This window comes from Oncorhynchus kisutch, linkage group LG25 (assembly GCF_002021735.2).
Source record: "Oncorhynchus kisutch isolate 150728-3 linkage group LG25, Okis_V2, whole genome shotgun sequence".
NCBI lineage: Eukaryota > Metazoa > Chordata > Actinopteri > Salmoniformes > Salmonidae > Oncorhynchus > Oncorhynchus kisutch.
The window spans coordinates 20,585,279-20,610,432 of NC_034198.2; the positions used below are offsets into that span (position 1 = coordinate 20,585,279).

General features: G+C 41.1%; 1 protein-coding gene across 3 annotated transcripts in view; it reads right to left on the reverse strand.

The window, feature by feature from the left end:
• Positions 1-23,873, reverse strand: part of LOC109870255 (cdc42 effector protein 1) — a 27,433-nt gene extending 3,560 nt beyond the window's left edge. Inside the window, exons 1-3 of one of the 3 annotated variants that reach the window (XM_020460680.2) lie at positions 23,680-23,873; positions 18,245-18,800; positions 16,048-16,522 (exon numbers count right to left, since the gene is read on the reverse strand). In XM_020460680.2, coding sequence (XP_020316269.1) covers positions 16,048-16,498 — 451 coding nt within the window. In that variant the 5' untranslated portion in view covers positions 16,499-16,522; positions 18,245-18,800; positions 23,680-23,873. Of the gene's footprint in view, positions 1-16,047; positions 16,523-18,050; positions 18,801-23,679 lie in introns of all 3 variants that reach the window. The other 2 variants (XM_020460679.2, XM_020460678.2) reach the window with 2 other exon arrangements.
• Positions 23,874-25,154: the final 1,281 nt, after the last annotated feature.

The following is a 25,154-nucleotide window of genomic DNA, read 5'->3' on the forward strand; positions in this document are numbered from 1 at the left end:
TTCCAACTCTTTCTCTATCTCTGAGTTAGACATCACCTCTCAGGCACGTTGTTCCCAGGACAGATTACTCACATGACATGTCACACACCAGTGCCCTCATGACTTACTGCTTCCATAGCTGACACAAGACCTGGGATAACTATAGTTTTAACTATGCTTTGTGGAAAGTAAAATATTATTCCGGGGGAACAAATAGTTACTTTGGAGGTGACAACAACTATTTGAATCCCCATAAATAACTACTTTTTAAAACTAGTAGAATACAGATTTCAGAAAGTGACTACTTTTAAAAACTAGTAGAATACAGATTTCAGAAAGTGACTACTTTTAAAAACTAGTAGAATACAGATTTCAGAAAGTGACTACTTTTAAAAACTAGTAGAATACAGATTTCAGAAAGTGACTACTTTTAAAAACTAGTAGAATACAGATTTCAGAAAGTGACTACTTTTAAAAACTAGTAGAACACAGATTTCAGAAAGTGACTACTTTTAAAAACTAGTAGAATACAGATTTCAGAAAGTGACTACTTTTAAAAACTAGTAGAATACAGATTTCAGAAAGTGACTACTTTTAAAAACTAGTAGAACACAGATTTCAGAAAGTGACTACTTTTAAAAACTAGTAGAATACAGATTTCAGAAAGTGACTACTTTTAAAAACTAGTAGAACACAGATTTCAGAAAGTGACTACTTTTAAAAACTAGTAGAATACAGATTTCAGAAAGTGACTACTTTTAAAAACTAGTAGAACACAGATTTCAGAAAGTGACTACTTTTAAAAACTAGTAGAATACAGATTTCAGAAAGTGACTACTTTTAAAAACTAGTAGAACACAGATTTCAGAAAGTGACTACTTTTAAAAACTAGTAGAACACAGATTTCAGAAAGTGACTACTTTTAAAAACTAGTAGAATACAGATTTCAGAAAGTGACTACTTTTAAAAACTAGTAGAACACAGATTTCAGAAAGTGACTACTTTTAAAAACTAGTAGAATACAGATTTCAGAAAGTGACTACTTTTAAAAACTAGTAGAATACAGATTTCAGAAAGTGACTACTTTTAAAAACTAGTAGAATACAGATTTCAGAAAGTGACTACTTTTAAAAACTAGTAGAACACAGATTTCAGAAAGTGACTACTTTTAAAAACTAGTAGAATACAGATTTCAGAAAGTGACTACTTTTAAAAACTAGTAGAACACAGATTTCAGAAAGTGACTACTTTTAAAAACTAGTAGAACACAGATTTCAGAAAGTGACTACTTTTAAAAACTAGTAGAATACAGATTTCAGAAAGTGACTACTTTTAAAAACTAGTAGAACACAGATTTCAGAAAGTGACTACTTTTAAAAACTAGTAGAATACAGATTTCAGAAAGTGACTACTTTTAAAAACTAGTAGAATACAGATTTCAGAAAGTGACTACTTTTAAAAACTAGTAGAATACAGATTTCAGAAAGTGACTACTTTTAAAAACTAGTAGAACACAGATTTCAGAAAGTGACTACTTTTAAAAACTAGTAGAATACAGATTTCAGAAAGTGACTACTTTTAAAAACTAGTAGAACACAGATTTCAGAAAGTGACTACTTTTAAAAACTAGTAGAATACAGATTTCAGAAAGTGACTACTTTTAAAAACTAGTAGAACACAGATTTCAGAAAGTGACTACTTTTAAAAACTAGTAGAACACAGATTTCAGAAAGTGACTACTTTTAAAAACTAGTAGAATACAGATTTCAGAAAGTGACTACTTTTAAAAACTAGTAGAACACAGATTTCAGAAAGTGACTACTTTTAAAAACTAGTAGAATACAGATTTCAGAAAGTGACTACTTTTAAAAACTAGTAGAATACAGATTTCAGAAAGTGACTACTTTTAAAAACTAGTAGAATACAGATTTCAGAAAGTGACTACTTTTAAAAACTAGTAGAACACAGATTTCAGAAAGTGACTACTTTTAAAAACTAGTAGAATACAGATTTCAGAAAGTGACTACTTTTAAAAACTAGTAGAACACAGATTTCAGAAAGTGACTACTTTTAAAAACTAGTAGAACACAGATTTCAGAAAGTGACTACTTTTAAAAACTAGTAGAATACAGATTTCAGAAAGTGACTACTTTTAAAAACTAGTAGAACACAGATTTCAGAAAGTGACTACTTTTAAAAACTAGTAGAATACAGATTTCAGAAAGTGACTACTTTTAAAAACTAGTAGAATACAGATTTCAGAAAGTGACTACTTTTAAAAACTAGTAGAATACAGATTTCAGAAAGTGACTACTTTTAAAAACTAGTAGAACACAGATTTCAGAAAGTGACTACTTTTAAAAACTAGTAGAATACAGATTTCAGAAAGTGACTACTTTTAAAAACTAGTAGAACACAGATTTCAGAAAGTGACTACTTTTAAAAACTAGTAGAATACAGATTTCAGAAAGTGACTACTTTTAAAAACTAGTAGAACACAGATTTCAGAAAGTGACTACTTTTAAAAACTAGTAGAATACAGATTTCAGAAAGTGACTACTTTTAAAAACTAGTAGAACACAGATTTCAGAAAGTGACTACTTTTAAAAACTAGTAGAATACAGATTTCAGAAAGTGACTACTTTTAAAAACTAGTAGAACACAGATTTCAGAAAGTGACTACTTTTAAAAACTAGTAGAATACAGATTTCAGAAAGTGACTACTTTTAAAAACTAGTAGAACACAGATTTCAGAAAGTGACTACTTTTAAAAACTAGTAGAATACAGATTTCAGAAAGTGACTACTTTTAAAAACTAGTAGAATACAGATTTCAGAAAGTGACTACTTTTAAAAACTACACTGAACAAAAATATAAATGTAACATGCAACAATTTCAAAGATTTTACTGAGTCACAGTTTAAATAAGGAAACCAGTCAATTGAAATAAATAAATGATGTCCTAATCTATGGATTTCACATGACTGAGAATATAGATATGCATCTGTTGGTCACAGATACCTTAAAAAAAGGGATAGGGACATGGATCAGAAAACCTGTCAGCATCTGGTGTGACCACCATTTTCCTCATGGAGTGCTGAGGAATAGAATGCTCCTTCTCATAGAGTTGATCAGGCTGTTGATTGTGGCCTGTGGAATGTTGTCTCACTCCTCTTTAATGGCTGTGTGAAGTTGCTGGATATTGACAGGAGCTGGAACAGGTGGTCGTACACGTCGATCCAGAGCATCCCTAACATTCTCAATGGTTGACCTGTCTGGTGGGTATGCAGGCCATGGGAGAACTGGGACATTTTCAGCTTCCAGGAATTGTGTATAGATCCTTGCGACATGGGGCAATGCATTATCGTGCTGAAACATGAGAGGAGGGCGCCGGGATGAATGGCAAGACAATGGGCCTCAGGATCTCGGATGTGGAGGTCCTGGGCTGACCCGTGGTCTGCGGTTGTGAGGCCGGTTGGACATACTGCCAAATTCTCTGAAAAAACATTGGACACGGCTTAGGGTAAAGAAATTTACATTCAATTCTCTGGCAACAGCTCTGGTGGACATTCTTGCAGTTAGCATGCCAATTGCACACTCCCTCAAAACTAGAGACATCTGTGGCATTGACAAAACTGCACATTTTAGAGTGGCCTTTTATTGTCCCCAGCACAAGGTGCACGTGTGCAATGGTCATGCTGTTTAATCAGCTTCTTGATATGCCACACCTGTCAGGTGGATGGATTTTCTTGGCAAAGAGAAATGCTCACAGGGATGTAAACAAAATTCTGCACAACATTTGAAAGAAATAAGCTTTTTGTGTGTATGGGAAATTTCTGGGATCTTTTATTTCAGATCATGAAACATGGGACCAACACTTTACATGTTGTGTTTATATTTTTTTCACAAAATTTGAATAAAGTTCACAGAAAGTAACTACTTTTGTAAAATACTTGAATACAGATCTCAGGAAGTGACTACTTTTCTGAAACTATCAGATTGGCTGCGTTCAACTAATAGCAGGGCTGCATCTGGAACTGCATGTTGAAGATAGAATGAATAGAGCACACACAATCTTCTATACTATTGCAATCAATCTGAGAGCCATATTTTAACCGTTTTGTTCCAAAACACTATATACATTAACCATTTAAAATGATATGTTTATAAAACATGTATCCATAGGCTGCCACAAGTACATACAGAGTTTAAGTGATGAATTCAATACAAGCAGAAAAAAAGGGGGAAAAAGTGTGCCTCCAGCCCCAACCTCTCCCACTCCTGGAAACCATGTTTCCCACCCCTTCCCACTCCACCTAGCAGCTAGGGTTGCTAATCAGTCTCCCGCCTCCTGTGCATTTCACGCACGACAGTTTCTAGGGTTTATCAAGAATGGTGTGACAAGCACAAATCATCTTGTCAGCGGCAGTCCTGTGGGCGAAAACAGCATGTGGATGAGAGGTTGAGGGAGAATGGCAATAATCGTGCAAGATAACCATCATGCCACTAACAGCCAAATAACGACGCAGTACAACGGTGGTGTGCAGAACGGCATCTGTGAATGAACAACTCGTCGGTGCTTGTCATGGATGGGCTATTGCAGCAGATGACCACTCCAATCGACCAAACGCAAGAAGAAGCAGCTTCTGTGGGTACGCGATCACCAACACTGGACAATTAAGGAGTGGATAATAATAGGAGTGCACAATTGTGAGCAATAATAGTACCAAAGCCTAGTTACATTGTTTAATGGATAAATCAGTTCACCTCTACCAGGGTGCACTGTAGCTTACCTTGCCATATGCAGTAGGCCTACCAGTCAAAAGATTGGACAAACCTGCTCATTCAATGGTTTATCTTAATTTTTAATATTTTCTACATTGTAGAATAATAGTGAAGACATCAAAACTATGAAATAACACATATGGAATCATGTAGTAACCAAGGGTGTTATACAAAATAGATTTTATATTTGAGATTCTTCAAAGTAGCCACCCTTTGCCTTGATGACAGCTTTGCACGATCTTGGCATTCTCTCAACCAGCTTCATGAGGTAGTCACCTGGAATGCATTTCAATTAACAGGTGTCCCTTGTTAAAAGTTAGTTTGTGGAATTCCTTTCCTTCTTAATGCGTTTGAGCCAATCAGTTGTGTTGTGACAAAGTAGGGGTGGTATACAGAATATAGCCCTATTTTGTGAAAGACCAAGTCCGTATTATGGCAATAACAGCAAAAATAAGCAAAGAGAAACGGCAGTCCATCATTACTTTAAAATGAAGGTCAGTCAATCTGGAAAATGTCAAGAACTTTGAAAGTTTCTTCAAGTGCAGTTGCAAAAACCATCAAGAGCTGTGATTAAACTGGCTCTCAGGAGGACCGCCACAGGAAAGGAAGACCCAGAGTTACTTCTGCTGCAGAGGATAAGTTCATTAGAGTTACCAGAAATTGCAGCCCAAATAAATGCAGAGTATGTGAACAGATGATCTGTGATTTATTTCGAATTCAAGGCACACTTAACCAGCATGGCTACCACAGCATTCTGCAGCGATACACCATCTCATTTGCTTTGCACTTAGTGGAACTATAATTTGTTTTTCTACAGGACAATAACCCAACACACCTCCAGACTGTGTAAGGGCTATATGACCAAGATGGATGGAGTGCTGCATCAGATGACCTGGCCTCCACAATCACCCGACCTCAACCAAATTGAGATGGTTTGGAATGAGTTGGACCGCAGAAAAAGCAGCCAAGAGTGAAGCTGGTTGAGGTGAAGCTGGTTGAGAGAATGCCAAGAGTGTGCAAAGCTGTCATCAAGGCAAAGGGTGGCTACTTTGAAGAATCTCAAATATAAAATATATTTTGATTTGATTAACAGTTTTTTGGATACAACATGATTCCATGTGTTATTTCATAGTTTTGATGTCTTCACTATTATTCTACAATGTAGAAAATAGTGAAAATAAAGAAAAACCCTTGAATGAGTAGGTGTGTACAAACGTTTGACTGGTACTGTACGTTTTGAAACCACACTATGGATTTTATCCCAAAAGCCAGAAGAGGAAGACAAGAGAAGCATTGAACTACACACATTAATTAAGCTGTGGCAATATATTCATTTTGACAATAGATATTCTGCAGGTTAAAGCAACTGGGATATTAGTCCATCTACTGAGGTTGGATTGAATTGATTTGAGCGTTCTGTTAAAGTTTTTGGCAATGGTTGTATCGAAGGATGGAAATATATCTATTCCCAAATATTTAAATATGTAGTGATGGTTCGGGATCTTGATAGGCAGTAGAGCAGATTTTGTTCAATTTATTTTATAACTTGAATTTTATAACTTTATATTATGGACCTGAATTTGTCTATGAAGCTTTTGGCAGGGATTGTCTCAATAAACGTAATATATTGTTGTCGTATAATGAGATCACATGATCTGTAGGATTGAGAGATATTTGTGTAATTTCTTTCGATTGTTGAATTGCCTGAACCAGGGGCTCCATAGACAATAAAAATAGCAGTGGTGAGATGGGATCACCTTGCCTGCCACTTCTAGTTATTCTGAACAGAACAGAGCAGTTATTGTCTGTTATTAATATGGCTGAAGGATTGGCATATAGTATCTTAAACATATTAATGAAATTGGAGCCAAGTCCCTTATGTTTTGGTTTGGTTCTGATGAAGCATGTAAGATATGTAATAGGCAACGGAGGATAATAGTTTTTTAACAAACCCGCTTTGCTCCAGATACCAATTTGGGTAAGTAAGTTTAGAGACAGAAGTTTTGAATATAGTTTAATATCTGTGTTTATCAAAGCTAGAGGACGATAGTGAGAGCACTAGATGGCGGCCTTAACTTTTTAATAAAAGCTCAATTAGTGCTGTATTTACATCTCTTCCAAATGAACCTTCGTGAAGAGCTGTATTCATCCTTTTAAGCAACACCAGACCTAACTGGTTCCAACATTTTAAATATCCCCCAGGAGGAATACTATCACAACCACGTGATTTGCCTTTAATCATGTTATCCAATGCCCTTTTGTAGGTCATGGAGAGAGATTTGGGCTCCCAGCAAGCCCCCTTCCTCAGTTGAGAGAAGAGGAGTTTTTATATATTTTAAAAAGGACTCAATCTGGCTTGGTGTGGATTTACAATCAGAGGTGTACAATTCTTTATAGAAACGGGATAATCTTTGGTCGATTAATATGGGTTCTGATAGTAATTCACCTGATTCAGATTCAGATTCGATTCTTCACGCAAAAGGCGTGGATCTGGGCCTGTTCCAGTGAAAGCAGGATTTCCTTATTGTCGGACTCGTTAAAGGAAAAAGTTTCTTCCAGTCCGTGGTAAGTAATTGCTTTTCTGATGTCCAGAAGTTATTTTTGGTCATAAGAGACGGTAGCAGCAACATTATGTATGCAATAAGTAAAAAAATAAGTTACACAAAACGCAAAAAAATAAATACAAATTGCACAATTGTTTGGGAGATTGTAAAACGTCAGCCATTTTCTTCTGCGCCATTTTAATCATCTTATCCTACCAACGGGACATTAAAAACGGTAACATCCTATGTTTCACCGAGACGTGGCTGAACAAAGAAACGGACAATATAGAGCTGGCTGGATTTCCCATGCACCGGCAGATCAGAGACGCTACCTCTGGTAAGACGAGGGGTGTGGGTGTGTGTCTTTTTGTCATTAACAGCTGGTGTGCGATGTCTAATATTAAAGAAGTCTCGAGGTATTGCTCGCCCTGAGGTAGAGTACCTTATGATAAGTTGTCGACGACACTATCTACCAAGAGAGTTCTCATCTGTATTATTCGTAGCTGTCTATTTACCACCAGAAAGCGAAGCTGGCACTAAGACCACTCTTAACCAACTCTATAAGGCCATAAGCAAAGAAGAAAATGCTCACTCACAAGTGGTGCTCCTAGTGGCCGAGGACTTTAATGCAGGCAACAGTTTTACCAAATTTTTACCAGCATGTCACATGTGCAACCAGGGGGAAAAAATCCTACACCACCTTTACTCCACACAGAGATGCATGCAAAGCTCTCCCCATTTGGCAAACATGACCACAATGCTATCCTCCTGATTCCTGCTTACAAGCAAAAACTAAAGCAGGAAGTACCAGTGACTCTCTCAATCCGGAACGGGTCAGATGACAGACTGGAATATGTTCTGGGATTCATACAACGGCATTGAGAAACACACCACCTCAGTCATTGGCTTCATCAATAAGTGCATCGATGACGTCGTCCCCACAGTGACTGTACGTAAATATCCCAACCAGAAGCCATGGATTACAGGCAACATACGCATCGAGCTAAAGGCTAGAGCTTCCACTTTCAAGGAGCGGGAGACTAATCCGGAACTTAGTAAGAAATTCCACTATGCCCTCAGACGAACCATCAAACAAGTAAAGCGTCAATACGGGATTAAGTTTGAATCCTACTACACCGACTCTGATGCTCGTCGGATGTGGCAGGGCTTGAAAACTATTACGGACTACAAAGGAAAACCCAGACGCGAGCTGCCCAGTGACACGAGCCTACCAGACAAGCTAATTGCCTTTTATGCTCGCTTTGAGGCAAGCAACACTGAAGCATGCACGAGAGCAGCAGCTATTCTGGATGATTATGTGATAAAGTTCTCGGTAGCCAATGTGAACAAAACCCTTAACATGTTGAGTGTAGGAGGCAGTATTTTGATGTTTGGATGAAAAACGTACCCAAATGAAACTGCCTATTTCTAAGGCCCAGAATCTAGAATATGCATATAATTGTCAGATTAGGATAGAAAACACTCTAAAGTTTCCAAAACTGTCAAAATATTGTCTGTAGAACAGAACTGATATTGCAGGCGAAAACCTGAGGAAAATCCAACCCGGACGTGCTGTTTTTCCCGAAAGCTCTCTGTTCCATTGCCTGCCTTCGCTCCATTTAAAGGGATATCAGCCAGATTCATTTTCCTATGGCTTCCACATGTTGTGAACAGTCTTTAGACATGTTCTTTAGACAGGCTTTTATTTTGAAAAATGAGCGAGAAAGATCACATCGCGTCATTGTATGGCTGGGTGCCAGCAGCGTTTTGCAAGCGCAACAGCTTGGAGCAGACATTTTCTCTCTCTCTCCTATTGAAGAAGGTACAGTCCGGTTGAAATATTATCAATTATATATTGTAAAAACAACCTGAGGATTGATTATAAAAAACGTTTGACATGTTTCTATGAACTTTACGGATACTATTTTGAATTTTCATCTGCCCGGTTGTGACCGCTCGAGCCTGTGGAATTCTGAACATATTCGCACCAACCAAACTGAGGTATTTTGGATATAAAAATAATCTTTATGGAACAAAAGGAACATTTATTGTATAACTGGGAGTCTCGTGAGTGCAAACATCCGAAGATCATCAAAGTTAAGCGATTCATTTTATTGCTTTTCTGACTTTTGTGACCAATCTACTTGGCTGCTAGCTCTTTGTAATGTTTTGTCTGCTGAGAGAGATGTCCTTACATAAACGCTTGGTATGCCTTCTCCTAAAAGCTTTTTTGAAATCTGACATGCCAGGTGGATTAACAACAAGCTAAGCTGTGTTTTGCTATATTGCACCTATATTTTTAGTAATTTAATTTAAATTTGGCGCTCTGCAATTCAGCGGATGTTAACGAAAATGATCCCGCTAACGGGATGGGTGCATCAAGAAGTTAAACAGGTCCACATTCACAAAGCAGCTGGACCAGACGGATTATCAGGACGTGTACTCAAAGCATGCGCGGACCAACTGTCAAGTGTCTTCACTGACATTTTCAACCTCTCCCTGGCCGGGTCTGTAATACCTACATGTTTCAAGAAGACCACCATAATCCCTGTGCCCAAGGAAGCAAAGGTAACCTGCCTAAATGATTACCGCCCCATGTCACTCACGTCGGTAGCCATGAAGTGCTTTGAAAGGCTGGTCATGGATCACATCAAGAGCATCCTCCCGGACACCCTAGACCCACTCCAATTCGCAAAACGCCCCAACAGATCCACAGATGACACAATCGCAATCGCACTCCACACTCGCCCTTTCTAACCTGGACAGAAGGAACACCTATGTGAGAATGCTGTTCATCAACTACAGCTCAGAAATCAACACCATAGTCCCCACGTATCTAATCAGTAAGCTAAGGATTCTGGAACTAAACACCTCTCTCTGCAACTGGATCCTGGACATCCTGACTGGCCGCCCCCAGGTGATAAGAGAAGGCAACAATATGTCTGCGTCTGATCCTTAACTTCATATGGCTGCAGGGACAGTATTGAGTAGCTTGGATGAAAAGGTGCCCATTGTAAACGGCCAGCTCCTCAGTCTCAGTTGCTAATATATGCATATTATTATTAGTATTGGATAGAAAACACTCTAAAGTTTCCAAAACTGTCAAAATATTGTCTGTGAGTATAACAGAACTGATATTGCAGGCGAAACCCTGAGGAAAATCAAAACAGGAAGTGGCTTCTATTTTGAAAACTCCATGTTCCATAGCCTCCCTTTGCTAGATTTAAAGGGATATGAACCAGATTCCTTTTCCTATCGCTTCCTCAAGGTGTCAACAGTCTTCAGACATAGTTTCAGGCTTTTATTTTGAAAAATGAGCCAGAACGATAACATCGCGTCAGGTGGTCACATGAGATTTGCTTGCGCAACAGAATTTGGACAGCCATTGTTTTCCCCTCTCCTACTGTGAAAGACATTTGCGGTTGATATATTATCGATTATATATCGATTTAAAAACAACCTGAGGATTGATTATAAAAAACGTCTGACATGTTTCTGTGGACATTATGGAAACCATTTGGAATCTGCGTTGTCGTGACCGCTCTTTCCTGTGGATTTCTGAACATAACGCGACAAACAAACTGAGGTATTTTGGATATAAAAATCATCTTATGGAACAAACGGAACATTTGTTGTGTAACTGGGAGTCTTGTGAGTGAAAACATCCGAAGATCATCAAAGGTAAATGATTAATTTGATTGCTTTTCTGATTTTCGTGGCCGAGCTACCTGATGCTAAGTGTACTTAATGTTTTATCGTATAAATCTTTATAGTAATAGTTATTGTATGTAGCGCTATGCTATTCAGCGGTTGTTGATGACACTTATCCCGATAGGGGGATTGCAGCCATAACAAGTTAACACTGGGGTCCCTCAGGGGTGTGTACTTAGTCCCCTCCTGTATCCCCTGTTCACCCACGACTGCGTGGCCAAACACAACTCCAACACCATCATTAAGTTTGATGACGACACAACAGTGGTAGACCTGATCACCGACAACGATGAGACGGCCTACAGGGAGGAGGTCAGAGAACTGGCAGTGCGGTGCCAGGACAACAACCTCTCCCTCAATGTGAGCAAGACAAAGGAGCTGATCGTGGACTACAGGAAAAGGCAGGCCGAACAGGCCCCCATTAACATTGACGGGGCTGTAGTGGAGCGGGTCGAGAGATTCAAGTTCCTTGGTGTCCACAACACCAACGAACTATCATGGTCCAAACATACCAAAACAGTCGTGAAGAGGGCACGACAAAACCTTTTCCCCCTCAGGAGACTGAAAAGATTTGGCATGGGCCCCCAGATCCTCAAAAGGTTCTACAGCTGCACCATCGAGAGCATCCTTACCGGTTGTTTGACAACCGAATAATTTCATATTCAAACATTTAAATTGAACAACAATTCCATGTGAATCCGATAACTCTAATGTATAGACTTTCCACTGTAGAGTTTATGTCATTTTATCATTGATGAGAATGTCTCAGATGACAACCGAACTGACATCATATTCATTAAGTACCACCGCATATGTTCAATGGGTCAGATTACCAGAATATAGTTAATTTCCCCCCACCTTCTGATGTTTCCTGAATCTCTATGTTAACCAAGGGGTTTGCAAATGTAACCTCAGTAGGGTAGAGAGAGGAAAAAGGGGGAAAGACGTATTTATGACTGTCATAAACCTATCCCCCAGGCCAACGTCATGACAGCTGTATGATCCATATATTGTCCATTGTTCATTAATTGGCATGGTGTCATCACTATGTAAATGTCCTGGACGAAAGGCAATATAAAAATTATAACAAGTTCAATGCTTAGCAATACTAGTAATATCGTTCCTTGAACCCAAACATGAGGGGTATCCTCATCATTTTCTTATGCTGAGATAACCGGATGTAAGGGTGGGTATTGAAGAAGCAAGAATGAGAATGAAAACAAAAAGATGATAACAGATATGCAACCCTTAATGCATAAACAGTAAAAAAAAAATGGGATAGCTGTGTCGTGTCTTTGGCTATGCCGGATTAAGTGATATGACATGCTATTCTATAAAATCATTTCTCCGTAATTAATATTACCTGATTGAGCTAATCATGTAAATGTAATTAACTAGAGAGTCAGGGCACCACAAAATAATATTTATAGAGCTGTTATCTTCCAAATAAACTCTTAAAGACCTAGTAATATTTTACATCAATAGCAGTCAATATTAATCGTCATCTTACTTCAGTCTCATCTGAAAGTTGTAAATTCTTGGTTATCTGCATGAACCCTGGCTAACAATTTGAATCAGCAATACAAAATTGGGTTTAATCATTTATTTACTAAATACCTAACTAATCACACAGAATTACACATACACATAATTAAATCATAACTTGATTACAAATGACGTCATAAAGGAAAACGTCCCTAGCGGGCGGAACAGATATGACAGTTGGTTACACAAAAGAAAAGGGGCTGGATTTAAGTGAAGGAGCGGGAAGACTGAGGAACAAAGGCCGAAGCTGTGCTATTGTAAATACAGTATCTTATGCATTCTAAATTACCACCCATTTGGAAAAGGAAAATGCAATAAATATTTACTCTGAGCTGCGCTTCGGTAGGTTGGTGGTAGATAGAAGGCCGTGTTGCCCAACCGAGTCCTTTGAAGAATGTCTCTGGTGATAGACGGGATACTCTGTCTGTTCCTTCCTAACCCTCGTTTGCATCTGATGTTCGTGCCTGACGTGGTCCGCTCCACGGTCCTGGACTGGCCTGCCACCCGGGTTCCCGCCGGACCCTGGCTTTTGGTGGCCTACCATGGTCCCTGATGTCTCCGCATTTGTCATCGCTTGCACAGTGTGTGCACAAAACAAGACTCCTCAACAAGCTCCAGCTGGTCTCCTTCAACCTCTGCCTGTCACTCACCATCCCTGGTCCCACATCTCCCTGGACTTTGTCACCGATCTTCCCCCATCTGATGGCAACACCACCATCCTGACTGTGGTGGATCGGGTTTCCAAAGCCGCCACATAATTCCTCTCCCCAAACTACCCTCAGCCAAGGAGACGGCCCAGCTCATGGTGCAGCACGTCTTCCGGATCCATGGACTGCCGGTCGACATGGTCTCTGACCGGGGCCCTCAGTTCTCATCTCGGTTCTGGAAGGCGTTCTGCACCCTCATTAGGTCATCGACCAGCCTGTCCTACGGATTCCACCCCCAGTCCAACGGCCAGTCGGAGCAAGCCAACCAGGATCTGGTGACTACTCTGCACTGCATGGTCTCCGCCAACCCCACCTCCTGGAGCCAGCAGCTGGTGTGGGTTGTATATGCCCGCAACACCCTTCCCTGCTCTGCCACGGGCTTATCTCCTTTTGAGTGTTCCCTGGGGTATCAGCCCCCGCTCTTCCCCAAGCAGGAGGAAGAGTGCGTCATGCCTTCTGCCCAGATGTTTGTCTGCTGCTGTCATCATACCTGAAGGAGAGCCCGGTCGGCACCATCAGACCCCGGCTCCCCGGAATCATCTTGGGCAGAAGGTATGGCTATCCACCAGGGAACTGCCCTTCCGGGTGGAATCCCACAAGTTCTCCCCCCGGTTTATTGGCCCATTTCCCATCGCCAAAATTATTAGCCCCTCAGCTGTTTGTCTTCTGTTGCCACATACCCTTCGTATACATCCCACCTTTCATGTGTCCAGAGTTAAACCCATGTCTTTGCGATTGTCTCCACCTCCTCCAGATGTCACCCATCTTCCCCATTATCCCCTGTGTATTTATACCTGTGTTCTCTGTTTGTCTGTTGCCAGTTCGTCTTGTTTGTCAAGTCAACCAGCGTTTTTCATCTCAGCTTCTGCTTCTCCCCAGTCTCTCTTTTTCTCACCCTCCTGGTTTAGACCCTTGCCTGCCCTGTCTCTGAGCCCGCCTGCCTGACCACTCTGCCTGCCCCCGACCCTGCCTGCCGTCCTGTACCTTTGCCCCACCTCTGGGTCTTACCTTCAAGTATGATACTTTTAACCCTATCCCAAACCTTAAACCTTACCTTACCATTCAGAAATATTAATCTCATGACTCTGGATCAGAAGGTTGTATGTTCGATCCCAGTCGTGAACACTGTTCTTTTATTTTTATTAGAAAAAATGAATATATACTGTATATGTTTTTGTACTTTTTACCACTTTTTCTCCACAATTTTGTGATTTCCAATTGGTAGTTACAGTCTTGTCCAATTGCTGAAACTCCCGTACGGACTCGGGAGAGGCAAAGGTCGAGAGCCATGCGTCCTCCGAAACACGACCCCGCCAAGCCGCTCTGCTTCTTGACACACTGCTCGTTTAACCCGGAAGCCAGCCGCACCAATGTGTCAGAGGAAACACCGTACAGCTAGTGACCAAAGTCAGCGTGCATGCGCCCGGCCCGCCACAAGGAGTCGCTAGAGTGCAATGACCAAGGACATCCCAGCCGGCCTAACCCTCCCCTAACCCAGACAACGCTGGGACAATTGTGCACCGCCTCATGAGTCTCCCAGTCGCGGTTGACTGCGACCACAGCCCAGGATCGAACCCGGATCTGTAGTGACGCCTCTAGTGCTGCGATGCAGTGCCGCTGTGCCACTGTGGAGGCATTTTGGGGTTTTAACCCTATCCCGAACCTTAACCCTTACCGTAACCATTCAGAAAGAGTGCCTAAACTTACACCTTAACTTCAAAATTTGACATTTGGAGAAATGGAACGATAAAGAGCAGCAGGAGTCAACCCAGGGTGTGAAAAACACTTTGAAATTTTACATTTAGAGCAATATTGAAATGTATTGTTTGGAGAATGTGGATGAAGTTAGACTGTGAGAGTTTGTTGGTATTACCTTATGACTCAGACATTATGAAAATATATTTGTTAGTAATTTTGAAGCTGCAAAAGTGGTCTAATCTAATGTTGAGGTGATTCCATGTCCCTTGTGTATTTAATTATAGGCTATAGGCTACATTAAGATTAATATCTAAGAGCCCTCAAAACCATGTGCTTATGATCAATATATTTCAAATAATTTGCATGTATTCAAATACATTCAAATATTGTTTAGTTTTCTGGTACTGTATTTAAATATCAAAGAAAATAGTTGTCTTTTAGTTTAAACTCTATATAAACTACATTATTTTCAAATAAACTACAAAATGCTAAGAAAATGTGCCCAGGTCTACTGGAAACAAACACGATGCAAGGTAAATTAGTACCACTACATAGTTTGAATGGGAAGTGCCCTCTGCCTGGGAGTACAGGTCTGTTACACCAATAACATGCTTGCACGCACATAGATAAAAACATGCTTCCAAACACACACAACAAAATAGAGCAGAGAGGTCAGACAGTGAAACATGAGGGTATTAATGTGGGGTAGTCAGCATCATAGGGCCTCAGACCAGACACACAGCAGCACAGTAATGTCTGATGCGCCTCTCTCTTAACATCACATAACAAGCTAAAGAGAGTGTGAGGGTTGTTGTGTGTCAGCCAAGGTGATTCATCATGACAGCTGTGGAAAATTTGTCTGAATTACTGTGGAAATGAGAGTATGTTTTCACAGCATGTCCAACAGCAGCTATTGCGTCTATGCATGCCACAAACAGTGTTAGCTTTCTGAGCTTGAGCTTAGACCTTAGGTCCAGGATCTACCGCAAGTCTTCACAGGTATGGTTGCATGTTCATTTATTGTGTGGATGCGTGCATATGTTTGTGTATGTGTGTGTGTGGGTGTACAGTAAGACTCACCATAACCATAAGTGGTCTCATCCAGGGAGGTAGGAGAGGTGTGGAAGAGGTTTTTAGTAGGGCAGCCGTCCACATCCAGCCGGGGGAGGGACACTGCGTTCTTGATGATGGGGGAGATGGGAGGGGGTGGCGGGGACAGGTCCTTCGACCCCCCCCTGGGATGCTCCGGTGTCTTCCGAACATGCCGGAGGGTCCGGGAGAAGAAAGCCCCGATCTTGTTGTCAGGACTTGTGACGGAATCATCATCCTCGTTTCCGTTGGCGGCCCCGCCGTGATTGCTAAGGAACGAAGTGTCCCCGAACACGTCCCCTCCGCGGCCCACGTGCATGGTGTGACGGAAGTCTCCCAGCGGAGGGCTGATCATGTCCAAGGTGAGGTCACCCTTGAAATGACGTTTACCCTGAGAGCCGGCCACCAGGCTCTTCAACCCAGGGATCTTCCCCAGGTTCATGGTGATGGCCAAGGGTAAGGTTCTCTAAAAAAAATACAAAAATCCCTTTAAATCCACTGAAAGTAGGGATGGAAAAGGAATTTAAATATCTTTGGTGAAAGATTTGCTTCAGAAATTCTCCCAGGGGAATTGTGTGGCTCAAAAGTAATGATCATGTAAGTTTAGGTTTTGAATAGAATTCCACCACCAGGTCTTGTAGGGTCAACCTCGGTAATGGAGACGTCTATTGTATTCTCTTGTTATCATGTGCTGTTTGCAATTTCAGTCCCATTTTCTGCTGTTTGTTGTCATCCATATCCAGCTGGATTAAGTGGAGAGAAATGGAGGGAAAAAGTATGCAGCTCAGTTCCTGGAATTCACTGCCAATTTGAGTGTGGTCAGAGACGCTATGCTCTACAGTTGTTTTAGGCTTTGGGTTTTTAAAACATCAGCTCAGGAATAACCCCAGTTCTAGCTGCAAATATCCCTCCTGTGGTTGTACACTGGAACCATTTATTAAAAGAAAGCACAAAAAATGTATTCAATTCTCCGCCTAGAAGAGGCTCAAATGTAGCTATAACAGTCCAGTAACCCTGAGGGGATTTTTTTTTGCTAGAGACTGATTTAGTGTATAGATGTAGAACCAGGTAGGAGATCTGGCAGATCTGGCAGTCATAAAGTAACTGGATCAGGTTTTTCTACAGACCCTTGCCTGCTGTTTGTCGTCAAAGTTCCGGGTTTCAAAGTCCACTGTTCTAGAACCTTCTAAATGTAGACCACAGTGACTCTCCTGTCACTGCCCTCGAGAACAAATTAAATGTAAGTATGTTTTAATTGTCTGAGAGTTTCAGGTTATTTTGTCTCTCTCTCGTCCTGTGTTTTGCTACAACATGAGTGCGTGCTACTTAATCAGATCACATATTTCCCCGAAATACTTTAGCAAAATCTCTATAAAAGCAGAGCAGAGACCCTCATTCAACACTTACAACTGATCTGACCAGAAGCCCCAAATCTTGTTTTCAAACATGCAAAGTATGTTCCACTAGAAAAAAACATACTGTTCTATTTGTAGCCCAAAATTCATAAAATACTGACAAATGTACTGATAAGAAAATCACTTAGCTGACTTTGACTGCACAAAATACCACAGTAAGTCAACACTGGCAGGAGGTATGCAAATAATGGACTTTTCCTTTGTTATCTTTAGCCAGCAAAGTAATGGATATTGCTTTCTGTAATAATTTGATAGTGTAACGTACACTGACAAGGTGTTCTTGTTCTTTTAAGAGATTTCCATTACCAAGGCCCTCCCACGAGCGATAGCCTGTCTTTATTAATGACTTGGAGCAGACCTCTGAATGGGATTGCGTCAGGGTTAAAGCAGCCTTTTAATTTGCTCCTGACCACAGTCCCAGGCCCTCTCCTTTAGGTCTCCACTGGCTGGCGTTTTAAGAGGGGCAGCTGGGAGCAGCACAGAGGGAGGAAGCACACCTCATACCACAGACTGGAAAGAGAGAGAGCGAGGGAGAGGAGTCGAGAGAGAGATAGAGAGCAGTACCAGGGGTCTACTTACCAGACCAACAGACTTCATATACTTACAGTTCAAGCCACGACCTCAACATCTCTGACTAACTCTCCTATGTGACTGTGAGCTGCAGAGGCAAAAGCAATCATGCACTGCTCAGCTTGTGTGTGAATGTGAAGCAAAGCATATTCTCTCTCATGGTTGAAAGAAAGAGAAAGAGAGAGAGAGAGAGACTTTTTGACCTCTCGTCTGACTCCCGCAGACACAGCTGGAGCCCGAAGGTTTATCCCCACACGTCTTTAAGGAACGCTCCTAGATGTCTCCTACACGTTCCAGCATCCCCCCGTGCCCTGCTCTGTCCTCCTCCTCTCCTTCTGATCCTTTGTTTTCAGAGTTACACAAATCCAGCCGCCCACACTCCAGGCATCTGATAGAGCAGGGCTGAAACTGAGCACCAGTTGGTTTCAGAAAAAAATAACAAAAACAGAAGTCTCTAATAAAAGGTAATAAGTTTAATGCAGTAATCCGGGCAGCTGTCTGAGTTTTCAGAAGGAAAAAGGGGGGTCTCCTCAGGGGATTGGTCGTAGCCTGGATGAGCCCCTAATCCCTGGATCTCTTCTTCCCCTCGCCTGTCCGTCAATACTTTTTTTGGGCTCTCTCCTCCCTCTTTCTGGGCTCTGTCCTGGCACTGACGTTCCTCTCTCTGGGTCTGTGCTGGTTCTCTCCACCAGGCCTGCTGGTTATCTGCTGGTTATCTGGGTCTGAGAAGCTACCTTGGCCTCACTCTGAACATGCTGTCTGTTGTGGGAGAGAGAGAGGGGGGAGACAGGGAGTTAGAAATGGTGGGTCATGGTACCGGTACATACAGTTGAAAGTCAGAAGTTTACATACACGTATGTTGGAGTCATTAAAACTTGTTTTTTAACCACTCCACAAATTTCTTGTGAACAAACTATAGTTTTGGCAAGTCGGTTAGGACATCTACTTTGTGCATGACACAAGTCATTTTTCCAACAATTGTTTACAGACAGATTATTTCACTTATAATTCACTGTATCACAATTCCAGTGGGTCAGAGGTTTACATACACTAAGTTGACTGTGCCTTTAAACAGCTTGGACAATTCCAGAAAATGATGTCATGGCTTTAGAAGCTTCTGATAGGCTAATTGACATAATTTGAGTCAATTGGAGGTGTACCTGTATTTCAAGGCCTACCTTCAAACTCAGTGCCTCTTTGCTTGACATCATGGGAAAATCAAAAGAAATCAGTCAAGACCTCAGAAAAAAAATTGTAGACCCCCACAAGTCTGGTTCATCATTGGGAGCAATTTCCAAATGCCTGAAGGTACCACGTTCATCTGTACAAACAATAGTACGCAAGTATAAACACCATGGGACCATGCAGCCAGGAAACGCGTTCTGTCTCCTAGAGATGAACGTACTTTGGTGCGAAAAGTGCAAATCAATCCCAGAACAACAGCAAAGGACCCTGTGAAGATGCTGGAGGAAACAGGTACAAAAGTATCTATATCTTCAGTAAAACGAGTCCTATATCAACATAACCTGAAAGTCCCTCAGCAAGGAAGAAGCCATTGCTCCAAAACCACCATAAAAAAGCCAGGCTACGGTTTGCAACTGCACATGGGGACAAATATCATACTTTTTGGAGAAATGCCCTCAGGTCTGATGAACAAAAATAGAACTGTTTGGCCATAATGGACATCGTTATGTTTGGAGGAAAAAGGGGGAGGCTTGCAAGCCGAAGAACACCATCCCAACCGTGAAGCACGGGGGTGTCAGCATCATCTTGTGGGGGTGCTTTGCTTCAGGAGGGACTGGTGCACTTCACAAAAAAGATGGCATCATGAGGCAGGAAAATTATGTGGATATATTGAAGAAACATCTCAAGACATCAGTCAGGAAGTTAAAGCTTGGTCGCAAATGGGTCTTCCAAATGGACAATGACCCCAAGCACACTTCCAAAGTGGTGGCAAAATGGCTTAAGTCAAATTATTTGAGTGTCCATCACAAAGCCCTGACCTCAATCCTATAGAAAGTTTGTGGGCAGAACTGAAAAAGCGTGTGCGAGCAAGAAGGCCTACAAACCTGACTCAGTTACACCAGCTCTGTCAGGAGGAATGGGCCAAAATTCACCCAAACTATTGTGAGAAGTTTGTGGAAGGCTAACCCGAAACATTTAACCCAAGTTAAACCATTTAAAGGCAATGCTACAAAATGCTAATTGAGTGTATGTAAACTTCTGACCCACTGGGAATGTGATGAAAGAAATAAAAGCATAAATAAATTAATCTCTCTACTATTATTCTTACATTTCACATTCTTAAAATAAAGTGGTGATCCTAACTGAACTAAGACAGGGAATTTTTACTAGGATTAAATGACAGGAATTGTGAAAAACTGAGTTGAAATGTATTTGCTATGGTGTATGTAAACGTTAGACTTCAACTGTAGGTAAGACACACATAGAAATATAATGAAAGGTAAATCATCTGGCATTTGGAGTGCAGCTAGTACTGACAGTTGTTTCCATAGTGCAGCTGGTACTGACAGTTGTTTTTATAGTGCAGCTGGTACTGACAGTTGTTTTCAAAGTGCAGCTGGTACTGACAGTTGTTTTCGTAGTGCAGCTGGTACTGACAGTTGTTTTCATATTGCAGCTGGTACTGACGGTTGTTTTCATAGTGCATAGTGCAGCTGGTACTGACAGTTGTTTTCATAGTGCAGCTGGTACTGACAGTTGTTTTCATGGTGCAGCTGGTACTGACAGTTGTTTTCATAGTGAAGCTGGTACTGACAGTTGTTTTCAAAGTGCAGCTGGTACTGACAGTTGTTTTCGTAGTGCAGCTGGTACTGACAGTTGTTTTCATAGTGCAGCTGGTACTGACAGTTGTTTTCATAGTGCAGCTGGTACTGACAGTTGTTTTCATAGTGCAGCTGGTACTGACAGTTGTTTTCATAGTGCAGCTGGTACTGACAGTTGTTTTCATAGTGCAGCTGGTACTGACAGTTGTTTTCATAGTGCAGCTGGTATTGACAGTTGTTTTTGTTTGTATTCCACATTTTTTCCACTCCTTTTCCTGCCACTAACCAAGTAGTAACTATATAATAGTTTCTGTTTGACTGTAATTCAACTGGCTAAACATAACACAAAACTCCAAAATTACACAAGCTGAGTATTAAGGGGGTTTCCCGAATATCTCTCTGGTAGGCTACTTCCCAGAACCATCCATCCAATCCACCCCCTCCACCATGTAGCTGCCATACCTGTGAGCCAAGGTGAGGGATGGTGGATGTTCACTGACTGGTCTGTGAGGTATGGTATGGCAACATTCCAAATGGCACCATATTACTTATATAGGTCACTACTTTTGACCGGGTCAAAAGTAGTGCACTATGTAGTGAATAGGGTTCCATTTGGGACGCACTGTAGATGGAGAAGCCATCTACACTGTAAACCGGAGAAGCCAGGCTCTAATAGGAGCCGTGTGTGTGTGAACACATTCCTGGGAGCAACATCACTGGACTCTCTCTCTCCATTACAACCATCACATCAGAGAGAGAAGAAAAGAACCCAACCACATCCCTGATTAGAAACACCTTAAGGTCTGATCCCGCTTTCCTTCTCTGAGTCTGGCTGTGTTACAGTACTGTATGAAGATCTCATGCAAAAAAAAACACCTGGCTAGATCAATGGACTGGAGAGATACTATACTGTACTCTCAATCATCTTTTAATGAATCGAATGAGTCAGGATTTTATACAGAATTATGTTTTGTTGGGTATACCAACCAGCATTTGACCCCTCTCCTCCTTTCCAAACTCCGGTCCTATTGTAAGTCCCTTACTCACTAACTAAGTTAACCAGGTGAACAAACATACAAGATAAGGCTGCATTTTTTCACTCCCCCACCACATCCAAATAATTTATCTACCCCTTAGCTGTGCTCTATTTGAATCCAAGGAAAATAGAGCAACACTTCCCCTAAGCCAATCATTTTTTAATGCTTCTTCAAAAAACATCCATAGGCTCTTGAAGCATCTATCCTTCCTTCATCCTTTGTCCTCCTTTTCTCTCCTTTCAGCGCTCTCTCCTGTCCCCCTCATTCTCTCTCTACCCCATTTTCTCTCCATTTGTCATTTGCCATGCTGTTGTGGACAGAATTTGAGGGGGTCAGGAAAGGAATGAGTCAGGCCCATTTGGTGACATTGACAGGTCATGTATCCTCTACTCTTTATGTGTGGCAACCAAGTCACCAACAACAAGTAGCCTCAGGTGTTAAAACAGACAGTTCATCCATACTGGGAGTTCACACCTTCTAAACTAAACTCTTTCCTGATTGCGTCAATCAAAGATGGTGGATAAATGAAGATAGTTCACTCAGGCCGTTTACCATTTAATTATTTTCTGTCCGCTTAACGGGATGGCTCTCCCATAGACACCAGTGCGATAGCATCTGGGTCTGGTCTGATTAGGTCATTGACTTCAATGTAACCAGAACAAAACCTGAGAGTGGGGTGTCTCGCTTCCTCTTCAGACTCTGGCGTCAATGACACGGGTTACATTGGAGGAATGTGGGGCACAGGTACAAATGTCTAGAGTTCAAATGAAGGAATCTCATTGGATGAGGCCAACAGGGAAGGAATGCCCCAACTCTACATTCCAATACCTCATCATCAGGTTCTGATTCTAGGTGTTTGCTTGGTTATTCTGGTTCAATATTCATGAGTAAGGCCGGCGGCAGGCCAAAATTGAAAAATAAAAATCAATAGAGGCGATGGTCAAACAGGTCTACTGCAGTCATGCGTGAACAAGAGTAGATCCATCAGACCTGCCTGGTGTTGCAGGCAGAGCGCCAGGAAAACATTGCTATTATCACAGAGCCTGCTCTCTCCATTGATCTGCCTTGTGTGTGAAGCTAACAAGCTCTCCAATCAATTGTATTGGCTGATCTCCCTAATGAGGTCAGAGTAATGAGAGCTCTGTTATGTGGTGTTGCTACCCTTGACATGTGGAGCAGGGGCTGCATCATTAACTTATCAATATGTGAGTCAGGGGTTCCCCTACGGTGTTCTGTTAAACAAGTCATTTTAATGAATAGTTGAATCCTCAATGGTAAATGTTCTGATTCCCCCCATAAAACATCCGATGAGCATAAGCAGAACGAAGAATAAAGGAGAGGATAGATTAATATAATTTGTGGACAATATTTTTGATCAGCTAAGACCTAAGCATAGACCAGTGATATATTGCAACACAAGCAACCCTAAATATAATGCAGGACAGATTATGTTTCATGCCAAATGATCTATGGACAGTCACCCTCAAAACTTTTACCACAATAACAAATGTGCATGTTAGGATACAGCTAGGCTACAGAGCCATAGAACCGTATACATCGGCAGCCTGTGGCTCATAATTTCAGTTATCATATATGATGACTTGATTGTGAATAGACAGCAAGACAACATTAAACAATTGAACAACAAAAGAGTTTTGCTCCATACTTTACTTTCAGTTGACACAGAGTCTATTGATATTTGAGATATTGCATTTATAGAAGACTAATTAATAGCCTTAATATTTATTCAAATAGCCCAATGAAAGGTGAGGCTACGAGAGGAAAATAAAAAGTTGAGTGTAAAGAAAAACTTACCTGGGCAAGTAGACTAAGAGCCGTTCACGCAGATGGGATACGATTAAAAGAGCGTACTTTTTATGATAATCCCAAAAATCCGTAATTATAATGAAGTATCATGATGTATTGTGAGTTCTAGTAGCCGGTCTTGTAACCGGACAGTACGTTTAGCGCGTTCAGCTTCAGCAGAATGAGCTTGAGTAGGCGGTGAAGAATGGTGCGGGCTACTCATAAACTGATGACGAGGCCATCATCGAATCAGCAGAAGCGAAGCAGGCAAGGGGAATTTACTGTATGAAGTAGCTAGTGATACGCGGGTTGACTCATAGCCTGCAGTCCCGCAGTTATATGCAGGTTATAGGGTCAAACAGGCTATAATTTCGTTAATTTGGGGTATAATTTATGTTTTATGTATTCACAAAAAACCATTATGTTATTACTTTTTACTTTGTTTTGCTTTAGGCTTATTTAATCATGCTTTAAATTAATTTAATCTAGAAAATGCTCCAATGTGTACACAAATTGAAAACTTAAGTAGTATTTTTCTTTGCTTTTAAAAGATGCCACATAAAGACATAGAGATAGAAACAACATTTTAAAAATATCCTATACCATACCTGGAACATCTGCAAATAGACAGAGAGAGATACTGGAAGAAAAAAGAGATGGGAGAAGTTCAATCTATCTCTGAGCTTACAAGCAAGAACGAAGAAGCAAGAGATGGCAATGGAAATGTAACCAATGGAATAGAAGACAGACTTTAAAGAGAACAGTTGCAATGGAAACCTACCTCTCAGGCAACACACCACCTCAGTCACCAGATGACCTGCAGCCAGAACATGAGGCCAACATACCTGCCCCTAACTTACCTGCCCTTAACTTACCTGCCCTTGATGCACACCCTGAAACCCCTTCCTCATCATCTGCAACAGGAATGAGAAGTCAAATACTTGCTGGAAGGAAAAAGGTTGGAAGAGGTCACTCAAAAACATGCAGATTTCATTGCATGTCAAATGTCAAACTTGATCAAACTTACAGAAAGCTGAGAAAAAAAAGGTATGATCAACTGATGAAGAAAATGGAGAGACAAGATTCTCCTAAGACAAAGTCAAAACAGCAAATGAAGGGAATGCCGAAGAACTTGAGAAGGATTTTAATTGTTTCAAAATGCCACCATTGCAGAGCTAAAGCAAAAGTATAAAAAAAAATGCAGAGTGCAAACAAGGGGCTTCAAAAATGCTCACAGGCAACATCCTGAGAAAGTATGGCCTGGTCAAAGAGCAAATGAAAAGTCTTCAATACTCCAGGAAAAAGCAGTGTAACATAATTAGCACAGCCACAGAAGAGAAAATCACAAGATTCTATGAACGTGATGTCAACAGTAGAGCAACACCAGAGAAAAAGCACATACTAACGAGCAACAAGAAGAAAAAGTAGAAGCGCTTCTTGAATGGCACAATCGGAGTGCCAAGTCTGGGACCAAAAGGCATCTG